General features: G+C 46.9%; 3 protein-coding genes and 1 non-coding gene across 7 annotated transcripts; 1 reads left to right on the top strand and 3 right to left on the bottom strand.

Annotated features, from left to right (window-relative positions):
- Positions 1–2,835: 2,835 nt before the first annotated feature.
- Positions 2,836–12,696, bottom strand: LOC115398067 (nucleolysin TIA-1-like). 4 transcript variants are annotated; one of them, XM_030104700.1, is made up of 13 exons: positions 12,425–12,696; positions 11,584–11,680; positions 10,768–10,866; positions 9,872–9,926; positions 9,503–9,590; positions 8,972–9,047; positions 7,981–8,089; positions 7,809–7,904; positions 7,584–7,668; positions 7,311–7,449; positions 6,193–6,344; positions 4,833–4,991; positions 2,836–2,846 (listed from the first exon to the last, which is right to left on the bottom strand). In XM_030104700.1, exons 1-12 carry the CDS (start codon positions 12,448–12,450, stop codon positions 4,853–4,855), a joined length of 1,161 nt encoding a protein of 386 aa, XP_029960560.1. In that variant the 5' UTR covers positions 12,451–12,696; the 3' UTR covers positions 2,836–2,846; positions 4,833–4,852. The 4 variants fall into 4 exon arrangements, with proteins under 4 accessions (XP_029960560.1, XP_029960559.1, XP_029960561.1 ...); XM_030104699.1 differs by lacking the exon at positions 2,836–2,846 and having other exon boundaries at positions 4,699–4,991; XM_030104701.1 differs by lacking the exon at positions 2,836–2,846 and having other exon boundaries at positions 4,699–4,991; positions 6,193–6,341.
- A 266-nt stretch (positions 12,697–12,962) lies between these two features.
- On the bottom strand, positions 12,963–13,033 carry trnag-ccc (transfer RNA glycine (anticodon CCC)). The gene has a single exon. It is a non-coding gene; the product is annotated as a tRNA-Gly (tRNA).
- A 1,419-nt stretch (positions 13,034–14,452) lies between these two features.
- rchy1 (ring finger and CHY zinc finger domain containing 1) lies at positions 14,453–18,875 on the top strand. The gene is made up of 9 exons (XM_030104703.1): positions 14,453–14,561; positions 14,828–14,947; positions 15,536–15,651; positions 15,830–15,908; positions 15,989–16,033; positions 16,122–16,180; positions 16,453–16,482; positions 17,094–17,214; positions 17,315–18,875. Exons 1-9 carry the CDS (start codon positions 14,511–14,513, stop codon positions 17,516–17,518), a joined length of 825 nt encoding a protein of 274 aa, XP_029960563.1. The 5' UTR covers positions 14,453–14,510; the 3' UTR covers positions 17,519–18,875.
- Positions 18,876–19,551: 676 nt separating this feature from the next.
- Positions 19,552–26,846, bottom strand: lrp13 (low-density lipoprotein receptor related-protein 13). Its single transcript, XM_030104133.1, has 19 exons — positions 26,804–26,846; positions 26,559–26,714; positions 24,699–24,914; positions 24,389–24,618; positions 24,048–24,177; positions 23,698–23,888; positions 23,428–23,614; positions 23,084–23,296; positions 22,819–23,002; positions 22,540–22,741; positions 22,292–22,456; positions 21,961–22,161; positions 21,130–21,673; positions 20,937–21,050; positions 20,742–20,849; positions 20,396–20,626; positions 19,947–20,325; positions 19,655–19,763; positions 19,552–19,572 (listed from the first exon to the last, which is right to left on the bottom strand). Exons 1-19 carry the CDS (start codon positions 26,844–26,846, stop codon positions 19,552–19,554), a joined length of 3,624 nt encoding a protein of 1,207 aa, XP_029959993.1.
- Positions 26,847–26,886: the final 40 nt, after the last annotated feature.

Below are 26,886 nucleotides of genomic sequence, written 5' to 3'. Positions count from 1 at the left end.
GAACAAGGAGGCTATGTCATTATTTTTTTCTTCTTCGACCTTTTCTGGCCAGCCTCGCAGTGGAGGACTGGGATGCGTGTGATGCATCACTGTCCTGCATGAAAATCATGTTTGAATGATGCTGACTTCTTCCTGTACTGCGTGCAGAAGGTGTCTCCCAGAAACTGGCAGCAGGATTCCATCCTCAACCCGAAGAGGTCCCACAAGCTCCTCTTTGATGATACCAGTCCAGACCAGCCCCCACCTCCACCCTGCTGGCGTCTGAGTCGGAGTGGAGCCCTCAGCCGCGGACGGGCCCTCGGGTTATCAGGCCCATCAAGACTCTCTCATTTCTAGGCATAAATCTACCGTGTTCTCTAGAACAACTGTATGACGCTAACTACCCTAAAATTATTAAAAGTATAAGTGAGGATCTGGATCGCTGGATAACACTACCACTGAACATGCTTGGTCGTGTTGAATCAGTACGAATGAACATTCTACCTAAATTGCTCTACCTGTTCCAAATGCTGCCAGTAGAGGTTCCCAAATCAACATTTAATAGATTGAATAAATTGATATCAAAATTCATATGGCAGGGGAAACGCCCTCGAATTCCATTTAGAATTATACAGTTACCCAGATCCCAGGGGGGTTTAGGACTCCCAAATTTACAACAATGCTATTGGGCCGCTCAGGTAAGACCAGTGATCTCGTGGATGACGGATCAGGCTCATACCAGATGGACTAATATCGAAAAATGTTTGTGTTCAGCTCCAATAAAGACCATTCCTTTTTCAGATATTCCTTTCAAGGACATCCAGATGGGTGAGTGGACAAAAATAACATTAAAAATCTGGAGAAGCATACAGACTGTCTTTAATCTACCTAAGAAACTCTCTATCTTGTCGGAGATAGGAACCTTGAGGGATTTTACTCCATCTCAAATTGATGGGGGGTTCAAAAATTGTTCTCGATTAGGTCTTAGATATTTGCACCAATTGTTCACTAAAGGGGACCTTAAATCCTTTGAACAGCTCAAACACGATTTTAAACTTCCACAAACTGACTTTTATAGATACCTGCAACTGAGACATTTTCTGAGGACACATCAAGAATATGAGAGGGTTAGGAATCCCTCCGAGTTTGAGTTGTATCTCCAGGACTTGCAATCAAAGGGTAATATTAAACGCGTGCTCTCTAAAGTATACACAATATTTTCGTCAATGGATCCAAATGGATCCCTGCATATTAAAGACAAATGGGAGACTGAATTTGGGACCAATATTTCGACTGAAACTTGGACACAGGGTTGTGAGGAAGCACATTTAGTAACAAGTTCTAATATTTGGAGAGAATTTAGGTGGAAAATTATCACAAGGTATTTTCGAACCCCGCAAATAACTGTTAAATGGAATCACAGAGGGTCAGACAAATGTTGGAGGCTTTGTCGTCAGCACATAGGTAACCATACTCATGTATTGTGGTCATGCCCAAAATTGGAGGATTATTGGAAGGAGATATTCGATGCTCTAAAGGAAATTTTTCATTGTGAAATAGCAAAGGAACCCACAGGGGTCCTTATTGGTGGAATACCGGAGGGGATCACAGGTTGAGATAATGCATATTTGCTACGAATCCTACTGGCTGCAGCAATGAAGTGTATTACATTTAGATGGTTGAAAACGGAATCCCCATCATATAATGACTGGATCCGAAAAGTATGGGAGACCTATGAAATGGAAAAAATTACATATGCTGTTAGATTGCAAAAAGAAATTGTTTTGAAGAGATGGAAGCCTGTGATGCCTCTGATATTGCAATGATGTAGGATGAGCATCCCTACGTCTTGACTTCTTGATACGCAAATGTGTGGGTCATTGAAGCTACATCTGATTGTTGGATCCCCTTTTATTTGTATTTATTGACGTGTTTATTTGTTTATTTATTTATTTATTTATTTATTTTGATTGCTGTGAGGATGATATGCTTATCTATTTATTTATTCGGACTTTTTTTTGTTATTTACTTTCCTACTTTTATTGAAAAAAAGAAAAAAAAAGAAAAATATATTTCAATTAAGGGATTGTTGAGAGCGAATATAATGATTGTGGCAAGTTGTTGATGTATGTACGTTGAATGTTCAAAACAAAAAATAAGTTAAAAAAAAAAAAAGACTCTCTCATTTCATCAGTCCAAACAACCTTAGAAAAACCAGTCTAGGCCCAGTCTTGACGTTTTATCTTGTGTGTCTGGTTCAGTGCTGGTTTTTCAGCCTTCCTCACCTCGGCCGTGTCCCTGAGTGTGGCACACCTTGTTCTTTTCGGCGCTCCAGTGATGCTGCAGCTCTGAAATACGGCAGAACTGGTGGCAAGTGGCCTGTTGGCAGCTTCACGCTCGACTTTCCTCAGTTCATGGCCAGTTATTCTGCACCTTGTTTTCTCAACACGCTTCTTGCGACCCTGTGGACTATTTTGCATGAAACGCTTCATTGTTCAATGATCACGCCTCAAAAGCTCGGCAATTTTAAGAGTGCCACATCCCTCTGCAAGACATCTCACTATCTCTGACTTTTCAGAGTCTGTCCAGTCTCTCTTCTGACCCATTTTGCCAAAGGAAAGGATGTTGCCCAATAATAATCATGCAGACTTCATATAGGATGTTAATGGCATTAGACCACACCCCTTCTCATTACAGAGATGCACTTCATCTGATCTGCTTCACTGGTAGTAGGCTTTTACGCCTAATACCGCTTGGAGTAGGACAGCATGCATAAAGAGGATGATGTGTTCAAAATACTCATTTGCCTAATAATTCTGCACACCCTGTAATGGTCAGGATTTACGTTTGACATGTCAAAAGAAACACTTCCGGGTGAAATAATGACTTTTAGGTGCCCGTTTCCTGACAAATATGTATTTGTGGGTAAGTGGGAAACTTACAAATTGGAACAATATTTACATGCTGTCAAGTTTCAAACTTCCCAACAAGAAAGTAGAAAATTCATTGGACATGATAAACAGTATGTTTTCATGAATGCATTCCGTTTGAAAACCAGCACAGTGGTGTTAGCGCCTCTCAGGTTTTCAGAGACGCTTGGAGCTAAGGCAATGTGCCCCATTAAATGTTGCTTCACGTGCACGATTCACCTTACAGAGCAGCTTGGGACGCTGGCTGGGGAGCTCAGGTCCTCTCACGCTTCCACAGGCTGCTGATGTGCACGTTTTATTTAAACACTGCCTCCACAGCCTCTGCTCTGTTCTCACCGCTCTGCAGTCGTCTTCACCTGCATCAGGATTCATTCACATTACGGGAGGTTGTATCCGTCGCCTGCAGCCTCACGCTGAAGCCCAGTAAAGCAGCGTTTCCCTAAACCTGATGGAGCTTTAGGTGTGGTACTTAAGTCATCAAGCGATGTCATCAAAAAAAAAAAAAGAAATCCAAGGCTTGACACAAACCCCTCAAGTGAGAAAAATTCCAACACGACAGGTGCTTTCTGTGCATTAGCATTTTAATTGGACAAAGCAAGAAAACATTGATTACAGTAGCAGAGTCATCAGTTCTCAGGGCGAACACCTTTCTAAACAAAAGGGTCTGAAAATGTCCGTAGGCACTGCCTAATTAAAAAGAGGATCTTGTCAGCTAAAAGAAACCAGCTCTATAAGGCAACAGTTACAATGTAGGCCTCCCCGATTCTCTGGCAAAAAGAGCGAGTTGGAAATCCACTCAGGTTTTTCTTCTTTTTATTTTTTGATATAAAATACTGGCGTCTCAATAGATATTTAAAAAACATCAGAAGTGTCAAACATGAACACCCTTTAACATTTGAGTTGTGTTAAATTTTTAAGTATGCACTGCATGGCAATGCTGTCTTATCCCTGCATGGAAGAAACGTGTGTGTGTGTGTGTGTGTGTGTGAGAGAGCGAGAGAGTGTGTGTGTGTTGCACTGTGCCACCGTCACAGCCGATAGTGCCACTCTGCTACGTACAATGTCGGAGTTAACTGTCGAGTTATCAAAACAAAAAAAACAAAAAAAAAAGCAAGCACCCACAGTTAACAGTAGCATTTTTTACTTACATCGTTTCAAATGAATGAATGGTTATTTACATGTGGCGGAAAAAAAAAACAAACAAAAAATTGAGGCCGTCTGAGATACAGAAGAGAAATGGAATGCCAAAAAAGAAAAGAAAAAGAAACACTCTTGGTAGTTAAATTTGTTTAGCAAGTACAAGAGAGGAAAAAACTGTGCAATATTTATCTGCCCTTACAGAGAAACAGCAGTGGCAACAATCCCTGCATCGATTTAATCCAAGAGAAAACCAGAGAAGAAGAAATTAAACGGGATCTCCATTCCTCAAAATGATCACCAAGGTTCATAACTTAGCTCGACTCACTTCCAGAGCGTCTTTAGAAGAAAAGAAAAAGAAAAAAACCCAAAGAGGAGACGCACCTTGTGGCTTGTCTGCGAGGAACGATGTGAAGATGGAAGCAGTTTGTAAAACCCAGAGGGAAAAAAAAATCCAAAAAGTTTCTCCTTTACAGTTTTATACTCATTTACAGTTAACTTAAAAACGCTCCGAGCCCTGGTTCACGGCCAGTCTTGCCTCCCACAGAGGGTGGAAATCCCCGCGCGGGTCAAACCGCGGCTCCCGGGCTCACGTCGCCCCGCCCCGCCCCGCCCAGCCCCACCCGACCCCACCCACCCACGAAACCCCCCCCCCCATGTACATCTCACAGGCGTCACCTTTCATCAGGCTCCACGTCCCGGTAAAAGTCTGAGTCCTGCCGCGAGGGGAGGCGGTGTTACGCAGCCCTACAGCCGGCCGACCGGCAGAGCGGCCGGCAGAGAAACTCGCCCACCCAGCCCACCCATCAGTGCGTGGGGTATCCCGCCGCTCCCATACCGGGCTGGTTGGCAAGCATACTGCCATTCAGTCCCTGTGCAGGCTCCATTACCCCACCGTTACTGATGGCGCTCATGCCAGTCCACCCAGCACTGGCCGGTAAGTGACTGCAAAAAAAAAAACCAGGTAAAGAGGAGAGAGAGAGAGAGAGAGAGAGAAGACACAATGCCAGCAGGTTAGAAGAGACAAGGCGAAAGGGAGCCAAAGGGTTTGTATTAGAGCTACTAGAATCTGGACAGGCTGGAGAGAGAACGGGAAGGCAAACAGGAGTTATCAGAGGTAGTGAGGGTGAGGAAGGCCGGGTCAAACCAAACAAAGTCATAAACAAATCAACAGGTCGTGGAGGGAAGCGTCATTTGATTATAAATGGGTGGATAAGCAGACAAAGAGCAAACAGGCGAAGCGCAGCAAGCTAAATAATTCTCCCCCCCCCCCCCCCGGAAACCGCCTCCACATTTGGCACTGAAGTCCAACTAAAGCTCCCCTCAGTCTCACTTCAAGGCTTTGTTCGTCCAGGCGACAGACCTGAAGTCTAAGTTCAGCGTGGGGATCAGACAGCTTCACTCCCAACTTCTAATTTCAAGTCTCAGCGAGGCCGGGCTTCAGTCGGAGGGGCTGCGCTGCGCTCGGATTCGAGCCGCAGCTCCCTCGGGGCCCGTTTACCAAGAACGTTACGACTGCGAGTAACGAAAAGGCCTCTCCTTTATTTCTCTTGGGTGTAACACAACAACACGGCACATAGGACGTCCACATTACAACAAACAAAACAAAAACAAAAATAAATTCAACATGAGAGCTGACAATCAAATACAGATCAAAATGAACTGAAGGAACCAAAAAGGGGAAAAACAAAAAAAAAAAAAAAAAAAAGAGAACGTTCAGTCATGAATGAAGACATACAGAGAAACTGCACAGTCTTTACACACGAGGAAATGAAGTCTTCATCTGAATAACAACAAAACAAAAACCTGGCTGTCAGCATCTTATTTGTTCTCACTAAAGTCCAAATTCAAACTAAAAGGTGTTCACTGGGTTTAAAGAGGTTTGTTTGTTTACAGGAAGAAAAAAAAAAAAAGAAAAGAAAAAAATCAACAGAACCAGAAAGCCTTCAGGGATAAGATGAGCTGGAAGAATACTGAAAGGTTTCAGTTCAGATCGTTCTCTTCTGGAGGGAGGAGGGAGGGGACAGCGCCCTCCTGTGGCCAGAGCTGGCTCCCGCTGCCCGGTCTTGAGGGGAGGGGGGGCTCTGAAGATGATGTTGGAGGAGGAGGAGGAGGAGGGGAGCCCTGTGCGCGTGGCGCTACTTACTTGAAGCCCTGCTGGTTCCAGGCCTGGCCGTAGACGCCGTAGGTGGGGACCTGCCACCCGTTGGGGACGTACTGGCTGATTTGGGGCCCGTTGCCGTACCACTGGCCCCACTGGCCGTAAGGCTGGGCCGCAGCGAAGCCCATCTTGTTCTGCTGCACGGCGCAAAGAACAGAAGCACAGGTTCATCAACATAACAGCAGATAGCGGCCGACTGCCCGTCAAAACAGGTGATAAGGAGCTGGAGGTAACAGTTCTCACTTCCCGCCAAGAAAAACACTCCTGAAACGGATTATTCTCCCAGAAACAATCGGCTGGTAGAAAAGAAAAACCTTCCAGCTGCGAGTCTTTCACTGCCGACATTTCCTCATGTGGGACTGTCTGGGTTTTTCCTACCAATGCGTTACACGGCGGTCATGTTGAGCACTGCGAGTACAAGCTTGAAGGGCTACTGGTGGACCGTCCTGCTGGTCCACTGACTGCTTCAGCAGCTTGAACTCCGGTCGTGGTGCAGAAAAGGCTGCGGACACTGCTCTACCTGGCGGCCGACATGCTCGCCACTGCACTGCTGTTCGTCCACGTCCAGCTGGAGGCAGACGGGGCTCAGTGGACGGCTGGAAACATCAGCTCTCCGATTGGGACATCCCTCGTTTTGGACAGCATCAGTGTTTCCATGACTAACACGGAGCAGGCGACAGATCGTCTCGTCTCCATGGATACCGAACAACAGGGGGAGGAAGCGCCGCGTCTCCAGGACCGCCGGACATGACGAGAGCGACGAGTCTGTAGCTACAACCCAGTTCCTCCACTCGCTCAGTATGAAGCTCGGCTCCTCTTTTCTTACGTACAACAACGCTGACGGATATATTCAGCATTGATTTCCTCTTCAGTCGACTGTTTTCACACACGTCTGAACTGAGCTGGTCTAAAAACAGCAGGCGTGAAAATATCAGCGTGCGTGCCGTATATTTAGATCCAGTTTGCTCTCACACTGAAAGGCACTCTGATGGCTGTAGAACCGCTCAACGTGAAGCACAAGGCCCGCACTTCGACATGAACTCCATCAGAGGACAGACGGGGAGAGTTTGAGCGGTTTCCATCCCGCCGTTCAGAGAGCTCACCTGGGGCATGGACATCTGCTGCATGGAGTTCATCATGTCCGGAGTCTCTTTCCCCCAGTAGCATTTCACCACGTGTCCCTCTATTGAAGAGCCGTTGACGGACACAATGGCGTGGGCCGCCGACTCGTGCGAGTTAAACCTGGACAAAGACAAAGAGACGGAGTGGCAAAGTGAGCGGAGCGGGCACCCAGCTGCTGCCAACTGTAAATCATTCTCAAACTGGTTTATCATTTCCAGAAGTGCAACAATGACTCGGGAGAAACGCACTCCTACCTCACAAATGAATAGCCTTTGTCTGGAAATACTCTGACTTCCATGATTTGTCCAAAAGGGGAGAAGGTCTGTCTCATCAGTTGCTCTGAAACCAAAGAACAGGAAATATTAGACACTCGTTTGTGCAGAAGCTGCTCCGTATGCAACGTATTCCCGGTTCAATCCACTGAAGCCGTGTGTTTAGACTGAGCAGATTGATCTGGTTCGCCTGGCTTCACTGATTACCTGTCAGGCCCGTGCTGACGCCGCCGCAGTACACGGTGCAGTTACTGGGGCTGGACTGGCTCACTACTTCATCAAAGGATAGGTGCTTCGAGTTATCTGGAACAGAGACAGACGGACATGAGGCGGCCGGACGCGGGAAGCGAGCCCAGGCTGCGCGCGGCTGGCCGCTCACTTTCATAGGTGGTCTTTGGGGCAGGGGGCTTTCTTGTGGCCCAGTTAGTTCGAATCTGTCTACCTCCTAACCACTGGCCGCCCATGTGCTGGATGGCGTTCTCTGCATCCTGAAACAAAGAGAGAGAGGGCCTGCTTATTCGCTGGAGCTACAAGCCAAAATGATATCTAAAAATAAAACAATAAATACGTAAACTTTTGCTCAACAGACATGAAACAGTCGATAAACTCTTCCATACATTGTGGGTTTATTCCACTGAGCCGGGTCAACATTAACACGAGCTGCTGATCACAGTGACCCCAAAGCAGCTCTGGAAGTTGGACGAGACGAGCCGACTCTGCTCCCCACAACCCCAAACCCACCAAGGACACTGGCCTCCTCCGGTCAGAGCGAAGACGCTACAGGATCCGACTCCTCAGGCGGCACAACCTGAGAACGAATCGCTCTGCAGAGGAATCCACTGCACAACGCCACAAAGACGCTCACTCAAACCACGAAGACTTATTCGAACTCTACGATAGAAAGTCTTTACAGATGGACTCCAGGGTGGCGTTCTGTGAAAGTATTTCAACAATCGACATTTTGAGCTATTTTTAAAATCTTGGATGTTATAACCTCCAGGCTGAAGAGCACAAGAAGACATTCTATTTGGGGGAAATAAAAGCTTATGAGATATGCGGCGTGCTTTAGAGCAAATAGTTTGGGTGATTTACACGATAAAGACTTCAGACAACCTGCAGACAGGAGCAGACGCTCTCAGATCGACACTGAATTAACACAATCAACGTTTTAAACGTGATCAAACGGTGATCTTCTCAGACCAGGAGGGATCGATAAACTTTTTATGAGACCACATCTCAATTCCCACTGTGCTGCTTTAACCCTGCAGTTTAAACCCATGTAACGTTTGTGTGTAGTGGCCTTTACTTCGCAACTTCTCCAGTCAGGATGACTTTTTGTCTTAGAAAATATGAACGAGTCAGTAACTTACCCATTTGTTGAAGAAGGACACAAAGCCATAACCTCTAGACTTCCCTGTAGCCATGTCTTTCACTACACGAGCATCTCTGTGGACCAGGAAAGACAAAGAAAGCAGCACTTCAGGAAAAATGTGGCACAGCAGGAACCCTCAGACTGACATTTCACCAACATTCTGCATTCATCTCGTGATGATCTACAGTGGGCTGGAAATTTATCATTTCAGTTTTCATGCCGATAAAAAAGCCACAAAACTTTACAAACTCAAAAAAAGCTTTGCATAATCTGCTCAAGTCTGCTAATTATTTATCTTTCCTAAAACCATTTTGACCGTTAGTCACAGCTGATTGCACTCCGTTACAGAAACCGTTTCAACTTCAATGGAAATCCTAAAACCCTCCATGAGGGAAGGACTCGTCTGTGGACGTGTTAATGTGCCAGGACTTGTTTCCATTGTTTTCCTAATGTGTGTGTGTTCGGTGTGTGGCAGCAGAACTGGACCGCGGTCGATCCGACTTATTAGTTTAATGATTCTGAGACTTACGATATCCTGCCAAACGGGCCGAAGGCAGCTTTGACGTCTTCTGTGGTTATTTCTGGGCTGAGGTCTCCAACAAACACATGAAAGTGATCTACACGGGAATAAAGAGAGGCATTAAAACACAGAGTCGGCTGTAAACTCCATCCCTGGGTTTGTACTTCTTTCCAGAAATAAAGCAGCACTGTTAAAAGTGGTATACGTAAATTAATGAAGAGCTTCCTGTGAAGTGTGTGACATGCATATATAATAGCTGTGTGTAAATACATCCACGTTTTCCAGCCCAACATTAAACGCTCTGAACTTGGATTATTTCCTCCTCGACAACATTTCTGTCCTGAAACGTTCATCCCCACCAAACACAGCCATACTCACTACTTGTGTCTTTTTTCTGGCTGGTCGGCGTCGTGGCCCAGTTGACTTTGACCTCCTGCAGACAAGGGCAGAGAGAGCACAGGCCAGGTGGAGTATGTTTACATCAAGTCGCAAAGCCTCCGCTGTGAGGGCGGCGTGGAAGCAAACCCACTCTGGAAGATTTACATGTGGAATTATAAGGTGCCATAACGCTACGATCTTCCTACCTGCTCTGAACAAGTGTGAGACATACTGAGGGGCAGATCAGCGCAGAATAACAACAATGAAGCCAATAAACTCACACGCATTTAAAACCGTGTGATAAAAGCTTACGATACATCTGACGCACCGAACTGCTGCGGTGGCTCAGTTCAGCGACGCGGCCATCTCGGGTTTATGTTCTCACACTGAGCTCATTACTGCACCAATTTAATATTCTTTTTATGAGGCCTGGTGGTCTTTAAAATGTTGCAGATTAAAATGCTAATGGCTGCTCCTTTGCTCTTCGGCTCCTGGAGACCTGAATAAGATATTTGTCGACTCATCTGACTCTTCAGTTGAAATATTGATGCAGGACAAAATACAGCAGACGACAACAGGCCCCATCACTAGACATCTGACTTCTAACACATCCAGGTCGGCAGCCTCACTAGTAAACATTTAGTGAAAAGTCTCTGGATGACACAGCTTATTCTCATCATTAATAAACATAAACTAATTCATCTCCTATCTCCACTTTATCCAGCGTATGAGTGCCGGTTCCTGGAGTTAACTTCAGATCACTACTGGCAAAGGCAGAATACACCATCGGCATTTAAAAAGGCACCAGTCAGCTTGATCTTGTTTATTTCCATACAGCTCCGTGGCCAGTGCCCAACCCTCCCGTCCCCACTCACCCTGTAGATACGATAGCTTACCTTACCCATTATTTTCCTTCCATTCATGGCTGCCAGTGAGGCAGCAGCATGCCTGTGGTCATAGAACTCCACAAAGCAGTATGGATCATTTCCAGCCGTCTGTCAACAAGGAAAACAGTGACATGAGATTTCAATCGCGGCACGTGAAAGGACGCACCCGCTGTACGTAAAGCCTGAGCTGCCATGATGAGGAAATGATCCACTGCCGTCACATGAACGCTCGCAACAAGAAGCGCTGGAACGGCGAGGGGAGGGCATAAAGTCTGGAGAGTTATGCAATGAGGATGAACAAAGAGTGGCGGTCTGGTGGTTCACTTTAAACATGTAAACTTGATTTGGATCAAAGGATTTCAGATGACTGGGGCTCTGTTGATTCGTCAAATCTCACTTTTGCAAGGCTGTAAACCAAACAGCACATGGGTAGTTTGTTTCATTTTTTGAAATCCTTGATCATAATAATTAAGAGTTTTAAAAAGATGACTATCAAGTTGCTTTGCCTGATTTATATTAAACAGCAACTCAAGGCTGCAGAAATACAATAAAAAAATAGATTGCCAAAGAACTTATACATGGAAACATAAAAGTACATGGGCCACTAGTGAGGCTTCAGGAGCTGAAAACTCCCTCCAGCAGTGGCACAGCTAGCGGTGAACATGTGGGCAGAGCAAATCAGATTCTTTCACACAGGAGCCCGGAGGTGAGGCCGAGATCAGGGACACAGCCTTGGAAAGCGGTGGGCACAGCCACGCTGGACTGCATGTTTTGACTGAGACTCCATGAACAATCACCACAGCATCAAGAGAGAACAACACTCACATCGACGATCATTTTACAGCTCTTGCAGGGTCCTATCTGCTGGAAGACCTGCAAGATGAGGGGCTCGGTGACATCCCTGGACAGATTTCCCACATACCTGAAAACATGGGGGGAGATGGGGGGGGTGAGTCTTTGTCAAACAGGAAGTAGCACGCAAACAAAGGCTAGTTAAACGGGCTAGCTTACATGCCACAACAATCCTTTAAATAGCCGAGAAAACCCCAATGAAATAATGTGTGAAAAGTCCCGGGCACGGTGTCTGTTTCACAGAGCCGACAGGAGCGCGTTCGCCCCCGGATCGGAGCTGTCCCGGACCGTCTCTCGGAGCGTTGACGTGGCTTGTCTGCCAGCTAGCCACACACACGGCTAGCCGGCTCCGGCGGGCCTCAGGCTAACTACTGGCAAGTAACGGTGCCTTATAAAATCACATATTAAGCATTTAGATCTGAAAACACCCACCACATTTATGTGATGTATAACGATTATAATAAAAATGCACGCCTGAACAGCACGTATATTAACAAAGTGACTCGCTGGACGCCTATTTGGCTAACGCTAGCTTACAGTAGCTAGCAACTCAGTTTCGGTCTATGGTTCCGTTATTTATATCAAAACCACGCTTTTTGTTTTCCTATCGATATGTGGGGTCATTTTCTGGTATTCACATGTGAAACCGAGGACGTGCAGATAAACCCGGTGATTTAAATACCGCTGTGTGTCTGACTGCACGGCCTCCGCTGCTTTTAATTGAAACAACAACGTGGAAACATTTCCAACGCGCAGCAGCTAGACGGAGCCTTTCCCTCCCAGGACATAGACGGGCCCCGCCGTTAGTACTCACAAGGTTCTGGGCTGGTCGTCCTCCATCGTCAATGTTCCGCTGCGATCCCTTTAATCCAGTGGCATACAAATGGTCCTCTTGCACCGGAGCGGCTGCGGGACGTGGAAAGGGGGGCGAATGTCTACGGCTTGACGACGGATCGGTGGCCGAGTCTCCGCGCTCCGTCCCTCTCTCTCACCGCAGAGCAGACAGCCTCCGTCTGATGCAAACAATAGGAAGTTGAAGATGGCGGAGGAGCGGCGTCAGCAGCGTCGACCTGCGCGCACAGAGGAAGCCAGAGAAATCACTCCCTTCTCCCTCCCACACACTGCACATCTGCACGGACTCTTGTCTTTTATGTCCGGGGACGCTGAAACCGCGACTAAACGAGCAACGAGGAAGAAAGGTCCGGACACGTGGGAGCTGCATGTAAAACATCGGCCTTATTTAGTGTGAATCAATTGGGAAACAATAAAGGCTATTGTGCATTTGTCTTTAAAGAAAATCCTTCACCTTTCAGAGTTCTTCACTTGATATCTAATTAAAAGCTAAAAATACGTGCGCCGCCCGGGAATCGAACCCGGGTCGCAAGAATGGGAATCTTGCATGATACCACTACACCAGCGGCGCCGTCCTGATGGAGGGGCTTCAGCCACGGTGCTTATCAACGGCAATAGCAGCCATAGCGCACGTTTTATACACAGTAAATTATAGAGTTTAAAGAAATTCAAAATATAAAGAAAGCTAAACTTCAAATAATACATAATGAGCTTAAATACGTAATAATAAATATCAAGTTTTCAGAGACAAAATGAAAATTTCCTCTGACTATCCTTTGTGAATGATATGCTACATTATTTTCCTTTCAGAGACCAGCATTTTTTATTCAGTTTAGAGTTTTTAAAGAATTTTCTACGTCTATTCTATTCTATTCTATTCCTACTGCTTTACTAATGTGTCTAGGTGTGCATTAGTACAGTGAAAACTATAACCTTTCTTTGTATAAATTTTTTTTTGCCTCATGCCAGTTATACTTAATATAATATTAATTGTGTGTTTGATATTTGGTCAACTCAGCTGTTCATCCAACACATGCATGCTCCTCAGTAGAGTGGCAAATTTCAAAGGGAAATCAACTAGTTTTCAAATGATGTAAGCTTTAATAGCATAAGAAAATTTACCGGTATGTCACAAATACGATTCTCTTAATTTTTGTGTGTATTCCATGGTGCAGTAGAGCAATGTATCAGATGTTGGGATATGAGATGGTTATAGATTCCTAAGTTTGTGTAGCCAACAGAAGAAACAACGGCCGAGATACATTTCTGAGGAGAGAAAACACAGGTTTTACCCGGTTTTAATCTTACACACTGGCAAAATAATAAAGGTGAGCAAGAGCAGGGAAGAGATGAAGTCTATAATTAGCACAGTGGTGATTAACACTTGGCTGGCAGGTTTAATTGGAATTCAGACAGTGAAAGGATTATTAACGGATCCAGGGAGGGCAATGGGGCAAAGAGAAGGATCTCCTGTTTTAATATGGAGGAAATGCTTCCTTTACTTACGTTTCTTATTTGGGATTTTTAGTCCATTCTGTTAATTTTCGGTACAACATTCCATTATTGTCACATACAGTGGACGGTGGGGTACAGGGGGTGAAGTGCACAATATAATCAGGACATAACCCTGAGATTCTCACTACCTTGCTAAATCATTAGGGCCAAAATTGCCACTTCTTCCTTCTGCATCTTTCAAGCAACATCAGACAGGAACGTTTAGTTATTTTTAGGGAAATGACCCTTAAAATGTCAGCCTATTGCTCATCAAGCCATGCCTCTGGAGCCACACGTGACTCTTTCACTCGTCTGTCTGCTCCGTGAAGCTTTTTCCCAAAAAATTACATGCAAATTAAGAATTTCGGTGCTAATTTCAGTTTGGTCACACAGCAGAATTATTTCCTCTGATATGTTGGAGTTCAGGGAGATTTGACTCTTTGTAACGGACCTGTGTTTTATCCTGCACTGCTCTTTCTGCCCGGCAGGGGGAGCTACTGCGCGTCGGAGCCGCTCCTCTGACACTCGTGTGAAGTGATAGAAGAAGAAGTGTCATGGCGTCTCCTGCTGGCTGTGAACATTACATCCGCAGCTGTCTGCTCAAAGTAAGTCAACTTTAAAATAAAAATGTTCCGCAAACATTTACCTGACGCCTATAACGGAGACAAACCGAGAACCATACAGCTAATTTAGGGAAACGCGAGGAGCGGCAGCGGCACTCTAGTGTCTGCTGCTCTCAGCTAGAGCTAGCTGGTTAGTTGAGGCTAATAGAGCTCGTACCGCGTCGTTCAACCCGCTGAAAATAAATCCGTAGTGCCCACGATGGCTACCTCGGCTCTGGACTCACTTCACCTAACTGTCTGTCCCCCAGGCTCCCTGCTGTGGGAAGCTGTACGTGTGTCGGCTGTGCCATGATGCCGAGGAGAACCACCAGATGGATCGATTCAAAGTCCAAGAGGTGCAGTGCTCCGACTGCCTGACGGTGCAGCAGGTGGGTGAGCAGGAGAAGCAGCCTGACTGGGTTCAGCTCCGATACCTGATCAAATAACCTGGACCTGAGGGGAAACAGCCTGACTGCTCCAGATCTGTTCAGACAACACGGATCTGTTCAGGTTCACAAGGCTGGATGTCTCTGTTTACATTTAAATGTCGTAGATCTCTTGAAAATATCGGGATACGTAGGATCTTGACTTTAATTTCTGAGAATGTCAATGAATGTCTCTTATTGTGCTTGTTGAGAAGAAAATTTAGAATGAAGGTGAGCAGTTTTAGATCGAAATGTGCACCAGTTTCATATCGATCTTCTATACTGTTTGTTCTCAAAGAAAACTTTGCGGGTCTTCTTCTGTGGTGTGAAATGATGCAGACTCCACACAGAAAGGCCCATCACTGTATTTGAATGAATAACTGAATAAATGTGTCAGTCTGTTGTCGTGCCTGTGAAACAGTGGCTGATCTCTGGAATGGGCTGGCGGTCTATCCGGTGTGTGCATGGCCAGAGACCCCCAGCTGGACAAAGTCGCGCTGAAGACGGATGGATTAAAAACATACAAAATGTTGTGATTCCTCATTCTTCTAGGCCCAGCAGACTTGCCAGCAGTGTCATGCACAGTTTGGGGAGTATTACTGCGACATCTGCCATCTGTTTGACAAGAATAAGAAGCAGTACCACTGTCAGGCCTGTGGAATATGCAGGTAAACGTCCCTTCTCTCAAAGGTCCTCTAAAATCCACAAGGTGGTCTTTTTTAATATATACAAACACAAATCAATATGGAGGAAATTGTGGAGTTAAACCTGGAAAGACAAAATCCTGATGTTGTGTATGAAGTTTTGTCATTCTGTGTTTTTAAATCTGTTCTCCTGTGTGTTCAGGATCGGGCCCAGAGAGAAGTATTTCCATTGTGAGAAGTGCAATTTATGTTTAGCTCAGGAGCTGCGAGGGAACCACAAGGTGATTCTCTCTCTGCACAGGTTCTGGACTCTTTCACTGCAGGCCTTTCTCAGCGTCTCTTTCATTTGCTCCTGTTTCAGTGTGTGGAAAATGTCTCGAGGCAGAACTGCCCGGTCTGTATGGAGGTAAAAACCTGCGCCTAACGAGGAATGCTGCGCCTCAGTGTCGTCTTTACTTTATCATGACACTTTTTTGTTTCTTTTCTTAATCCAGGATATTCATACATCCAGAATCGGAGCTCACGTCCTTCCGTGCGGCCACCTTTTACACAAGTATGACTCCAGAAGTTTTTGTATTTCCTCATTCAGACAAATGAAAAATATGAATTTAGACTCATGTGCCAACAAAAGTCTATCCAGATTTAATACTTTTTATGCATTTTATTTTTTTATAAGATTTCGTACGAACACTTGTGAAAATATTATGTGTATCAACTATAAGGTGAAGAAAAAGACACGGATTCATGTTTTGCTGCATATTGTGTTGTTTCATGAGATTTGTCGTAGTGGATCCTGGACATGATTGTGTCTGCTGATTTCCACAGGACCTGTTTCGATGACATGGTCAGAACAGGGTGAGTCCAGACTTTCTAACAATCCCCTGTTCTTACAGTGGTTTTCATGAAATGTGGGTGACCGACAAACCACTGGCCTTCTTGTGGTGAGACAGTTAATGTAATAAAAAAAAGATCAAATCTAAAGCTTACTTTCTCTAGTCAGGAAAATGTCCTCAGCTTTTCTGATCGTCTTTTACATGCAGAACAATTGAGGGGCAATAAAGTGTTTAAAGTAAAACAGGTCCATTTGGTTTTGTGAATTTACCAGATAAAGTAGCTCAGATTCAAGGAGTTCTGGAGTAAAATCACCTGCTGAAAAATATTCGACATGCATGTCCAGTAAGAATCTCAGCATCTTTTAAACTGTCCAAGCATTTTAAGGCATTTTTTAAGTGTTAATTTATTTAACGGAGATCGTGAAATTGAATGGTCAACTTGCAAACTTCACGTCACCTGATGGGTGTTATTTTATTAATGAACTTGAATTTATAGAACGCTAATTACATGAAGCACAGTTTGCATTTGGGCTCCTCCCTGTTGGTGAGTTCACTGTGCAGATGAAACTCTCTCCAGTCAGCCACACTTCCACCGAATGAGACCGTCCACCTGTTTTGTCCTCTTGGCTTCAGAGCGTACCGCTGCCCGCTGTGCATGCACTCAGCCTGGAGCATGGAGGACCACTGGGACCTGATCGACAAGGAGATCGCTCAGTCTCCGATGCCCACCGAGTACCAGGGCGTCACAGTCAAGGTGAGATCTTACAGTGGAAAAACCTCAAGGAAAATATGAGTGTGTGTTCTGTACTTTTTTGGGTGAACTTGATGTTATTTGTCTCGACTTTCCTTTGCAGATAATCTGTAACGACTGCCAGACTCACTGCATGGTGCCTTTCCACGTGTTGGGGATGAAGTGCACGGGCTGTGGCTCCTACAACACGGCTCAGGACGGAGGTCTCATCCACCCGCCGCCGCCGCCGCCGCAGCAGGACGCCGCCAACGAGCCGGACACGGAGCCCGAGCAGCAGGATCAACAGGATTCCCCCTCCCCGCTCTAGCACAGCAGAACCGGACGTTTGATCACGGACTCCACCTGCAAGGACTCTGTCTGTCCGACAGTGCAGAAAACTGTCTTCATGATCTGATTCTAAATCCACCTGTTTTCTGTAACAGCCTCACTCCAGCAAACATTTTAGAGACATCAAATGTTTCTCACGTTTAAAGATGACTTCTTATGACGTTGCAGCTTCACAGGGTGACTCTGTGTTGATAAATGAGCTTTGATGTTTGATGTGGAAACATGTCCAGGTGAAGGAGGCTGCTGCAGCGTCAAAAAGATCAAATTAATGAATTCACCTTTTAAATACGCTGCTTTTGTCAGTGCATGAAGTTAATGAAGAGAGTTCCTCGCAGCAGTGTTTGATACCTGTCGATGAAGTCTGGAGAGTAGAATGTAGTGGTTTGCACTCCCGCCTCACATTGAGAATATCCCCGGTGTGAATGCATCTGGGTGTCGGTTCGGCATCGTTTGAGGCTAAACAGTGACTCAAAATTATCTGTAAATGTGATGGTCTGACAGCTTGGGTTGGATAATGGAGTTTATGAGACAGATGTATCTGCATTGGGTTGAGGAGCAATACAGCTCATGCAGTCTTTCTACGTCATCTTATGGCTGCTTGGACGCCAGTGCATCATTAAAGTGTTGGAGCAGCTCTTTCCACCATCTGAGGAAACGCTGCACTGACAGTGAGAAACTGCTGCGTTGGACTGATCTTAGCCTGAGTGGAGGAAATCCACAAATTTAATGTGTCTGAATCAAACCGACTCAAACCAGGAAGATCTTGACCGCTGAATGTGGGAGGGTTAGTCTTTGAGTTTATTTTCAGGGTCTGCATCCTCCAGAGAGTCAAAGCCAGAACTTCACTGTAAAGGAGCACTTAAGTTCATTTAGTCTGAAAGTTTAACGACACAAAAGGGAAATCTGAACAATTGCAAATGAGAAACTTTGTTTATTGCTTAAATACATTCGGCCGGTACTCGTCTCTAGTTAGTTCTCAGCCTGCAGTCTCTAATACTCTAAAACACCAGATTACTTTGAATTTAATGACTTGTGAATTTCAAGAATTGATTGAAGTCTAGGTCAATATCTAGTGAGTTTAGAAACAAAGCATCTCGGTTGTTTGAGTTAGTCTCATGAGTAAACAATTGGTTTAATATGTTTGTGGATCCTGCACTGCTTTAACATTGGAAATGTGTTCACTGTGCCGGCTTGATGTTTGATGAATGTGGTACATTCATCCAAGATCATTGTACTGAACTTTGGGGGGTTTTCCCCCCATTATCCATCACTTTTATTACCAGCAGCAAGCTGCAAAAAAAAAGTTGCCGATAGCATTTCCTCAGATCTTGAACAAGTGGAATTACTTCACTAATTTCTGATAATAAAGTTGGATTATATTATTGACACTTGTCCGAGTCATTCAGTGCGATGCCTTCCAGACTTCTATTGCTCCCTGGGAGAAAGCCGACTCCCAAGGAGTCCACAGAAGTGCAGGAGAAAAGGTTTGAATCCTCTTCTGGTCATGAAGGCTGCAGACCCTGACAGGAACCTGGATCCACAGAACCTCTTCCCTTAAGAAACCAGTCTGCATGCTGGGAGTGCTCAGCCGTTTCTATTGTAGTTCCTAAACTTTCAGGAACCAATATGTAGATTGTAGACCAAGCTTTTCATTTTAATGTTCACTCTGGAAATCTTGCATTTCAGCACCATGGGTTATGAATCAAACATATTGAACCTTGACCAAAAAGCTGCTTATGAAGCTCGGCTTAGAAAAAGGACTATTCCTTTGTTTTAAGTTACTTTGTCACTCAAAGCTGACATTCTTTCTCCTTTTGGATTCCCAAACAACCCTTCTGTTGACAATGGCCCAGTGCCAACAGTCTAGACACGCCAGATTGTAGTTTTTAAACCAAACTGCAGTCAATTTAGAGGGGGGAAAGAAAAAACCTGTCGACAGAATGCAGAAATACCACAGGAAACTACGGAAAATATGGATTTGTTTATTTTAAAACTTCAAATTCTCATTTATCCTCAGTGCACTGAAGCTTCTTCCTGTAAAGAGAAGTAGAGTCAAATACGGGTGAGGGAAAAAAAAAGAAAAAAAAAAAGACGCCTGCGAGTTTGTGAAGCCCACCTCCTGCTTCTCTGGGTCTGCTGCGGCGGTCTGCACACTGCTCAGCGTCTCCACTTTGTTTCTCAGGTCGGTCATGCTGGTTTCCTTCGCTGCTTCAGCAGCAGAGTTCCTGCAGGACGACAGTGCTACTTCATCACATTAAACATTTTAATATGCTTCATTACAAACGGGTAAGGTTCCGACGTCTGAGGAAGACGAAGCAAAACTCATGGCACTATTTCAAAGCCACAAAAAATCATCGTGAGTCCAATAATGTGTTGCTTCGCAATAAATATTGAGGAAGTGTTGAAACCTTGCGTTCTTCTTCTTTACCACCACAGCTATCACAGCAATGATCACCACCACGGCACAGAGCCCGGCGGCGCCGTAGATGACGGGACCCCGCATGAGGTCCAGGGCGCCGCCCTGACACGAGTCCCCGCTGAAACCCGGCGAACACACACACGCCGTGACGCCCTCCTTCTCCACGCAGTGACCGTTCCCACCGCAGCGCTTCTGGCTGCACTGCTGAGCCTCAAGGTTCAGGAGCTGAACGTCGTCTTCTGCCACTCCCGTCACTTCGGGGACTTCCGTCGCTTCGGAGTCGGGAGGAGGAGGAGGGGAGGAAGAGGGGTGGAGGGGGGTGCGAGGGGAGGACGCTTTAGCTCTGGGCGGCTGCTTGGGCCCGACACCTGTAGGATGGAACAGATCAGCTGTTAGGAGTTGACCTTAAATAAGAGACATTTACGTCTGGGGACTGACAGTTCTCGTCTGAGTGGTCGGGACAGTCCACATGTCCGTCGCAAAACTTCTCCGCCGGCTGGCAGGAGAGGCCGTCCAGACACGGGAGGCTGTCGGCGGGGCAGCGCCGCTCCGGGATGCAGTGGGTGCTGTTCACAGCGACGTGGTCGTGGGCGCACCGGCACGTCCGACCTTTTGGGGTGGCGAGGCACAGGTGCTGACAGTTCCCATTGTCTGTGCACTTGTTGGAACCTGGTGAGAGAACGAGCGTCACGTAGAAACGAGGAAATTTCATTCAATACAATCCATCTGCAAGCATATCTATTCATTTCCACCAGACATGCCTCCCTTTGTGGACTCCTCTTACCAGTCTGACTGGACTTGCTGAAGGCCTTCAAGCCGACCACCTGTGTGCCGACCTCAAACCACAACTTCTGCCGCTGCTGCTCGTCCTTAAACCAGAGCCGAGTCTTGTCTGATGAGGAAAGAACAGTTAGTCACCTTTGAAAAGTGCTTCTTTTCAGCACCACAAGAAAAGACAGTCCACAATATGAAGCATTACCAGTAACTGTCATCCACAGCAGTGTGCTGTCACTCAGAGCCACAGCAGCCAGACCTTCAGCAGAAACCAACTGCTTGTATTCAGATCCATCGATCGACACCGAGAAGATGTTGCCTGAACATTAAAATCAAGCGCGTGTCAGTTTGAGCTGAATCTCCTGTGAAAATGATGCAGAGTTGGAGAACCCCCTCACCAGAATCTGCCCAGTAGATCTTGTCCCCGTTGGGGGAGAAGGTTAGAGACGTGGGCCGGACCGCATCCTTCCACGCCATCCTTCGATCGGCTCCATCCATGCTGGCGCACTCCACCGTCGCCGTCGAGGCCTGCGTGTCCACGTTCGCAAAGCAGACTCTCCCACTGAGGGGGTGGACGGCGATTGACTCCACTTGGCCGATCCCGTCCTTGATCAGGACGGCGGTGTGCGCCGGAGCGACGGAGGTGACCTGCAGGCGCGGCTGCTTGCTGCTGCTCCAGTAGATGTTGAGCGCCACCCAGTCGAGGGCCATGGCGGTGATGGAGTCGGCCAGCAGCCTGAGCAGCTGCCCCTGGGACACCAGCACCGAGCCTTTCAGCTTGAAGGAGCCGAGAGACGAGGTGCCGCCGTCCGTCAGGAACAGGGTTCGGTCGCGCAGGCTGTAGTCCATGATGGTGGCTTCGTTAACGCCGGGCAGCTGCAGGGCCAAGTGCTCCGGCCAGCCCTTCACATCAGTCGCCGTGAGCCGGGACTGCAGATAGATCTACCAAACAAGAAGGAAATAAAAACCAACGGCAGAAGAACTCAACGCAATGTTTTAGTCAGCTGACCCTGAAGGAGGCACCATCTTTCTTCAACTATTTATGGACACTTGCAAAAAACCTTACTGTACAAAAAGCTACCATGGTGTCAAGTTCTTATTTACTGTTGGTATGTAAGGAAGAAGGAAAACCTTCAAAAGTCTGCATTTCCCTAAATGTTTAGCCATTTCTTTTAAGTCTCTCCCTATAAATATGATTTAGAAAAGCAAGTGATCCATGATTCTGAAACCTGTGTGGCAGTGGAGGGGGACAGCAGCAGCAGGAACGCCGAATTGACCAGGCTGGAGCAGGTCAGCTTGTCGTCGGCCAGCAGCAGGCCGGCGGGACACTTGCACACAGCTCGCCGCTCCGGGGCCAACACGCAGAGGTGGGAGCAGTCCAGCCGTGAACAGGGGTTCTCGGTGCCCATCTGGATCATTGGGTGGATGATCTGAAACGGTCAAGATCCAAATTCATCTGAGAGCGCATGTGTAGCATCTGATTTATTTATGGTGAAAGTACGAAGGTCAGGCTGATCCCACAAAATCCACTGTCGGCTCCTTCTCGTTTGATTCACTCACCTTCACAGCAAAAGGCTGTTTGGGTCTCTTCAGAAGAACTTGGCGTTTTTTGCCAGTGACTTTGTGAGCAGCCTGCACCACTCGCATCTTTGCGTCGGACCAGTAGAGCATATCGTTGAACACAGCCACAGCGAAAGGATTGGTGGTCTGCTTCATCTGCAGGATCTGGCGAACAGAATCCACATGGTTCAGTTTGCGAAGTCCTCCTTCAGGCACAGACAAACTAAAAGCCCTCTTAAAGAGCTTACCCGGATGTCATTCCCATCCAGGGTGGTTGATCCAATGGCCTTCAGCCTCTCATCGGTCCAGTAGAGCCTCTCAGAGATGTAGTCCACAGCCACACCTCCAGGCCAGCCCAGACTGGAGTTCACCACCGCCCTCCTCTCAGACCCGTCCATCCCAGCTCGCTCAATCTTCACTACATTACCGATCTCTGTCCAGAACATCAGCCTGAGATGGAGGACGGGGGATAAAGTTGAACTCTGGATGCAGTTTGTCTCAACTGACTCCAAAGGATTCACACCAACCCTTTCTGAGGCAGCAGGGCCAGCGAGCGAGGCTGATCCAGGTCCTCATCCAGGATGATACAGAGCTCGTTTGACTTCAGCGAGGCTGTCGACAGTCTGACGGCAACAATCTGACTGTTCACCCCGTCGATCCAGTACAGGTTTTTTCCAAGCCAGTCCACAGCCACAGAATCTGCCCGGACATCTGTAGGAGGGCAGAAACGGGGGTGACATGATAACTTCCCATTTTCTGACAATCTAAATATTCCAATTGTGTTGCACAGACCTCCAATCAAAGTCCCCGTGGTCTTCTGGTCGAGTGAGGACCACCGGATGCTTTCGGTGTCCAGACTGACCCAGTAGACCTTCTGCTCCCTCCAGCTGTAGTCCACCGAGAGGATGGCCTTCTTGGCCGAGGACGACAGCACATCAAGGCTGCCGCTGCGCAGGCCGTACAGGTAGAGGTCCGTCTGAACCGAGGCCAACATGAAGGGCTCACCTGGTGGACGGAACAATTACAATCAGCTCAGTTAAACCCGCTGTCTATTCCTGAGGACCAGCATACATTCCATGAGTCACTTTTCTTGAACAGCTGCTCAGTGGTTTAAGATTGTACTTTAAAAGCTTCACCTGTGACTTTGCACTGGCTTGCTCCATCCTCCATCATGAACCCAGGGTGACAGCCGCACTGGTACGAGCCTGGAGAGTTGGTGCACAGCTGACCGCACACAGCAGGCATCCCAGCTTCACACTCGTCAACGTCCTCACAGGTCACTTTGTCCTCCAGGAGCCTGAAGCCTGCTTCACAGCCACATCGCTGCACAGAACAATCACCGGGCAGGTCGGGAGAAGCCAGGAAACCTTCACACAGTGACTGAAGGAGGTGTGTGTGTGTCTCACCGTCCCCTGTGGTGTGCTGTAGCAGGTCTGGGAGCAGCGCTCCTTGTCTGCATCTGTACACCGTTCCTGGCAGCTGCCGCCCTCGTCCGAGCCGTCGGCACAGTTGGAGACGCCGTTACAAACCTGGACAGGATCCAGACACTCCTGACTGCCACACTTGAACTGGTGAGAACGGCAAGTCTCCTTATCACCTGAGGTACAGAAACTCACTTGAGACAAATGAAGGAAATTGGAAAAAAATATTTAAGGCCAACAGTAATTTTGATTAACTTAATCTATAAGACTGTCAACCCAGTCTTTAAATATTAGTCCATCCATCTTATGCTGGATAATACAAGTCCTCTCCTTACACTCTGCTTCGTCACTGCCATCGCTACAGTCGATCATCCGATCACACCTCCAGCCAAGAGGGACACACTCCGTCTTGGATTTACAGGCCCACTGGAAATCTCCACAGGTCAGGGGAGCAACGGGACAATCCTGAAGAGGACAAAACTCAGCATTACACCATCCACTGCTCGGATGCTTTAAAACAAGAAAGGAATAACCCTAACCAAGATCACCACATAAGCACCATGGACCTACAAAATAAATTCATTAGTCCATATTTTGTAAGAATCTGCTAGGTAGTGAACTAAAGATGAGATGTGTTCCTGTTGCTTCTAAACTCTTAAAGCGTTTAAGTTTGCACCTTCTCGTCTGTGCCGTCCTGACAGTCTCGCTCTCCGTCGCAGATCCACTCCTGCACCAGACACTCCTGGCTCTGAGGACAGCGGTGCTTGGTGGTGCAGACCGGCGCTTTGGTGCAGCCCTCCTCGTCCGAGCCGTCCCAGCAGTCCGGGTGGCCGTCGCAGACCACCGTGGTCGACACACACTGGCCTCCACTGCAGGTGAACTCCGCTTCGCTGCAGGCTTCTTCCACTGCAGGGATGAGGGAGAAGAGGTGTGTTCACTCACACGCAAACCGTGATCCAGCTGATGCACATCAGTGTCACACACACCACAGTTGGCCTCGTCGCTGCCGTCCCTGCAGTCCGTCTCTCCATCACACAGGAAGCTGCTGGGGATGCAGCGGGTCCTGTTGTCACACTGGTGGACGCAGCCGTCCATGCGCTTGACGCAGTCTCGTTCATCTGAGCTGTCCTGACACTGAGGGACGCCGTCGCACACCTGGCTCTGCTCGATGCATTTCTTCCCGTGTGCACAGAGAAACTGGTCTGCAGGAGGAAGAGCATGACAGTGGGACAGGCTCTTGTACTAACTTGAGCATGGAGGCAGCAGTGAAGACCAGACAATGAGCGATCAGCTTAAACCTTGAGTGAAGAGGCCGATATTTAATTCAGTGCAAAACCACTTCATCTGAGAATTTAACCTGAAAACCACAGCTTACACTTTAAACTAAAAGAGGCTCCAAACAGAAGAAACACTGCTGCAAACTCAGCCATTAATGTCTGAATGATTTCCAATAGTAAGTTAATTGACTCTTTACAGGTTGAGCTGCATCTTGGCTGCTCTGTTCCCACAGCTGACAGTGTAATCCACATGATATTTAACCATCAGATTACTTACCTGGTGCAGCCTGACCAGCTGGGGATTAATAGCATTGCTCAGTGATTAATTGAGAATGCACTCCCCTAAAACTGGACCGTCTCTGCACAATAGTTTCATGCAATACCGACTCTGCTCACTAGATGGCAGGAAAGTTGTCATGTTTGCAGGGGAAAGTTCTGAGGCATTCAAAAAAGGTCAAGACTGTTTTCCTTCACTGTGCACAGATATTTTTGATAGAACTGACCATCTACAGAGATTTCCTGTCTAAAAATCCCAACAGCATTCTTGTTAAACTGAGAATTTGCTGATTAATCCAACATCAGTACCTGAGAATCGCACAAAGGAAGTCTTGAAGGCCGCCAATTACAATAGATTCAAAGTAACGCAACCTTAAAGTCTCAGTGCTTCACAGAAAGAAATGCTACTGGACGATTAAAAAAAAAAACCTGTGGTGTTTCAGGACACCTCGACTCTTCAGTTGTTTCAGCATGGTTTGGTTTTAGGGTTTGGAAACAGGTTCTTGGTGCGTTCGGTGAGCAATTAAGACGTGAAACTGATTTACCCTTCCCACATTCTGTCTCACAGTCATCCTCATCCGAGCCATCCCTGCAGTCTGCCTCTCCATCACACACATGGTTGTGGCGGACGCAGTCCGTCTTGTCCCTGCAGGGTTTGGAGCCCAGAGAGCACCTGAGGGGTTTGGGTGGGCTGGCAGGAGGCGCAGGTACTGTGGTGGTGCTGGTTCTTTGTTCTTCTTGGCCCTCTGAGATGAAAAAAAAAAGTGAATGCTTTCATTTTGAATGAAGTCCAGTACCTGATGAGACGTTCTGCCGTTTCACCGTACCGCAGTTCGCCTCGTCAGAGCGGTCCGAACAGTCCACCTCTCCATCGCAGAGGAAGCTGGCAGGCAGGCAGCGGCCGTCGCAGTGGTGGACGCAGTCCTCACTCTCAGGCCTGCAGTTCAGCTCATCGGACCGGTCCTGACACTGAGGCTCGCCATCACACACCTGCTCCTTGGCTATGCACTTCTTACCATGTGCACACTGGAACTGGTCTGAACGCACAGAGACACCAAACACCAGATTGAAGTTGACCTCCGAGGTCATTCATATGGTCTGAAGGAAGTTTTGTACATTGTGCAGATTTCCTGACATTTTTTCATCCATTAAATCAAGTTCATTAAACTTTAGCATTTAGTAGTTTCACATAAATGCAAAACTCAAGTTTCTTCACTTACAAATTTTGGTTTGAAGGATTAACAAAATGAAGGAAGCCAGATTTGCCCTGTGTTGTCCCCTCAGGTCTCATACCTTCATTGCACTTTACTTCACAGTCCTCTTCATCCGACCCGTCCTTACAGTCATTTTCTCCATCACACACGTGGGTGTACCTGATGCACTCGGAGCCATCCTTGCACATTTTAGAGCCCAGGTTGCACTTCAATTGACTGCTTCCTGCTGAAACAACTGTGAGGACATCACAAGAAGTAAGAAGCCATCAAAATGTGCAGCAATAAAGAAGTGAACAAAGCCAGAGTTCAGTCTCATTGAGTCACCTTGCAAGGACAAGAGCACACAAAGAAACAACCAGCCACCCATCACCACTCATAAAATAAAACAGACCACACGCTGTCAAGCC

This window comes from Salarias fasciatus, chromosome 12 (assembly GCF_902148845.1).
Source record: "Salarias fasciatus chromosome 12, fSalaFa1.1, whole genome shotgun sequence".
Lineage (NCBI taxonomy): Eukaryota > Metazoa > Chordata > Actinopteri > Blenniiformes > Blenniidae > Salarias > Salarias fasciatus.
Note: the sequence above shows the minus strand (reverse complement) of the source record. Positions and strands in the feature narration are given on the sequence as shown.

Bases quoted from the DNA above. Each gene is read 5' to 3' on its own strand.
- LOC115398067 (XM_030104700.1), bottom strand. From the start codon at position 12,450: ATGGAGGACGACCAGCCCAGAACCTT. The intron at 11,681-12,424 runs GTGAGTACTAAC...CCATGTTTTCAG, and splicing joins GACGACCAGCCCAGAACCTT to GTATGTGGGAAATCTGTCCA. The intron at 7,669-7,808 runs GTAATCAGTGAA...CTTTGGTTTCAG, and splicing joins CGTCAGCACGGGCCTGACAG to AGCAACTGATGAGACAGACC.
- rchy1 (XM_030104703.1), top strand. From the start codon at position 14,511: ATGGCGTCTCCTGCTGGCTGTGAACATTACATCCGCAGCTGTCTGCTC. The intron at 14,948-15,535 runs GTGGGTGAGCAG...TCATTCTTCTAG, and splicing joins ACTGCCTGACGGTGCAGCAG to GCCCAGCAGACTTGCCAGCA. The intron at 17,215-17,314 runs GTGAGATCTTAC...TTTCCTTTGCAG, and splicing joins ACCAGGGCGTCACAGTCAAG to ATAATCTGTAACGACTGCCA.
- lrp13 (XM_030104133.1), bottom strand. From the start codon at position 26,846: ATGGGTGGCTGGTTGTTTCTTTGTGTGCTCTTGTCCTTGCAAG. The intron at 20,326-20,395 runs GTCAGTCCCCAG...TCCATCCTACAG, and splicing joins CGACCACTCAGACGAGAACT to GTGTCGGGCCCAAGCAGCCG. The intron at 19,764-19,946 runs GTTTCAACACTT...GTCGTCCTGCAG, and splicing joins GTAAAGAAGAAGAACGCAAG to GAACTCTGCTGCTGAAGCAG.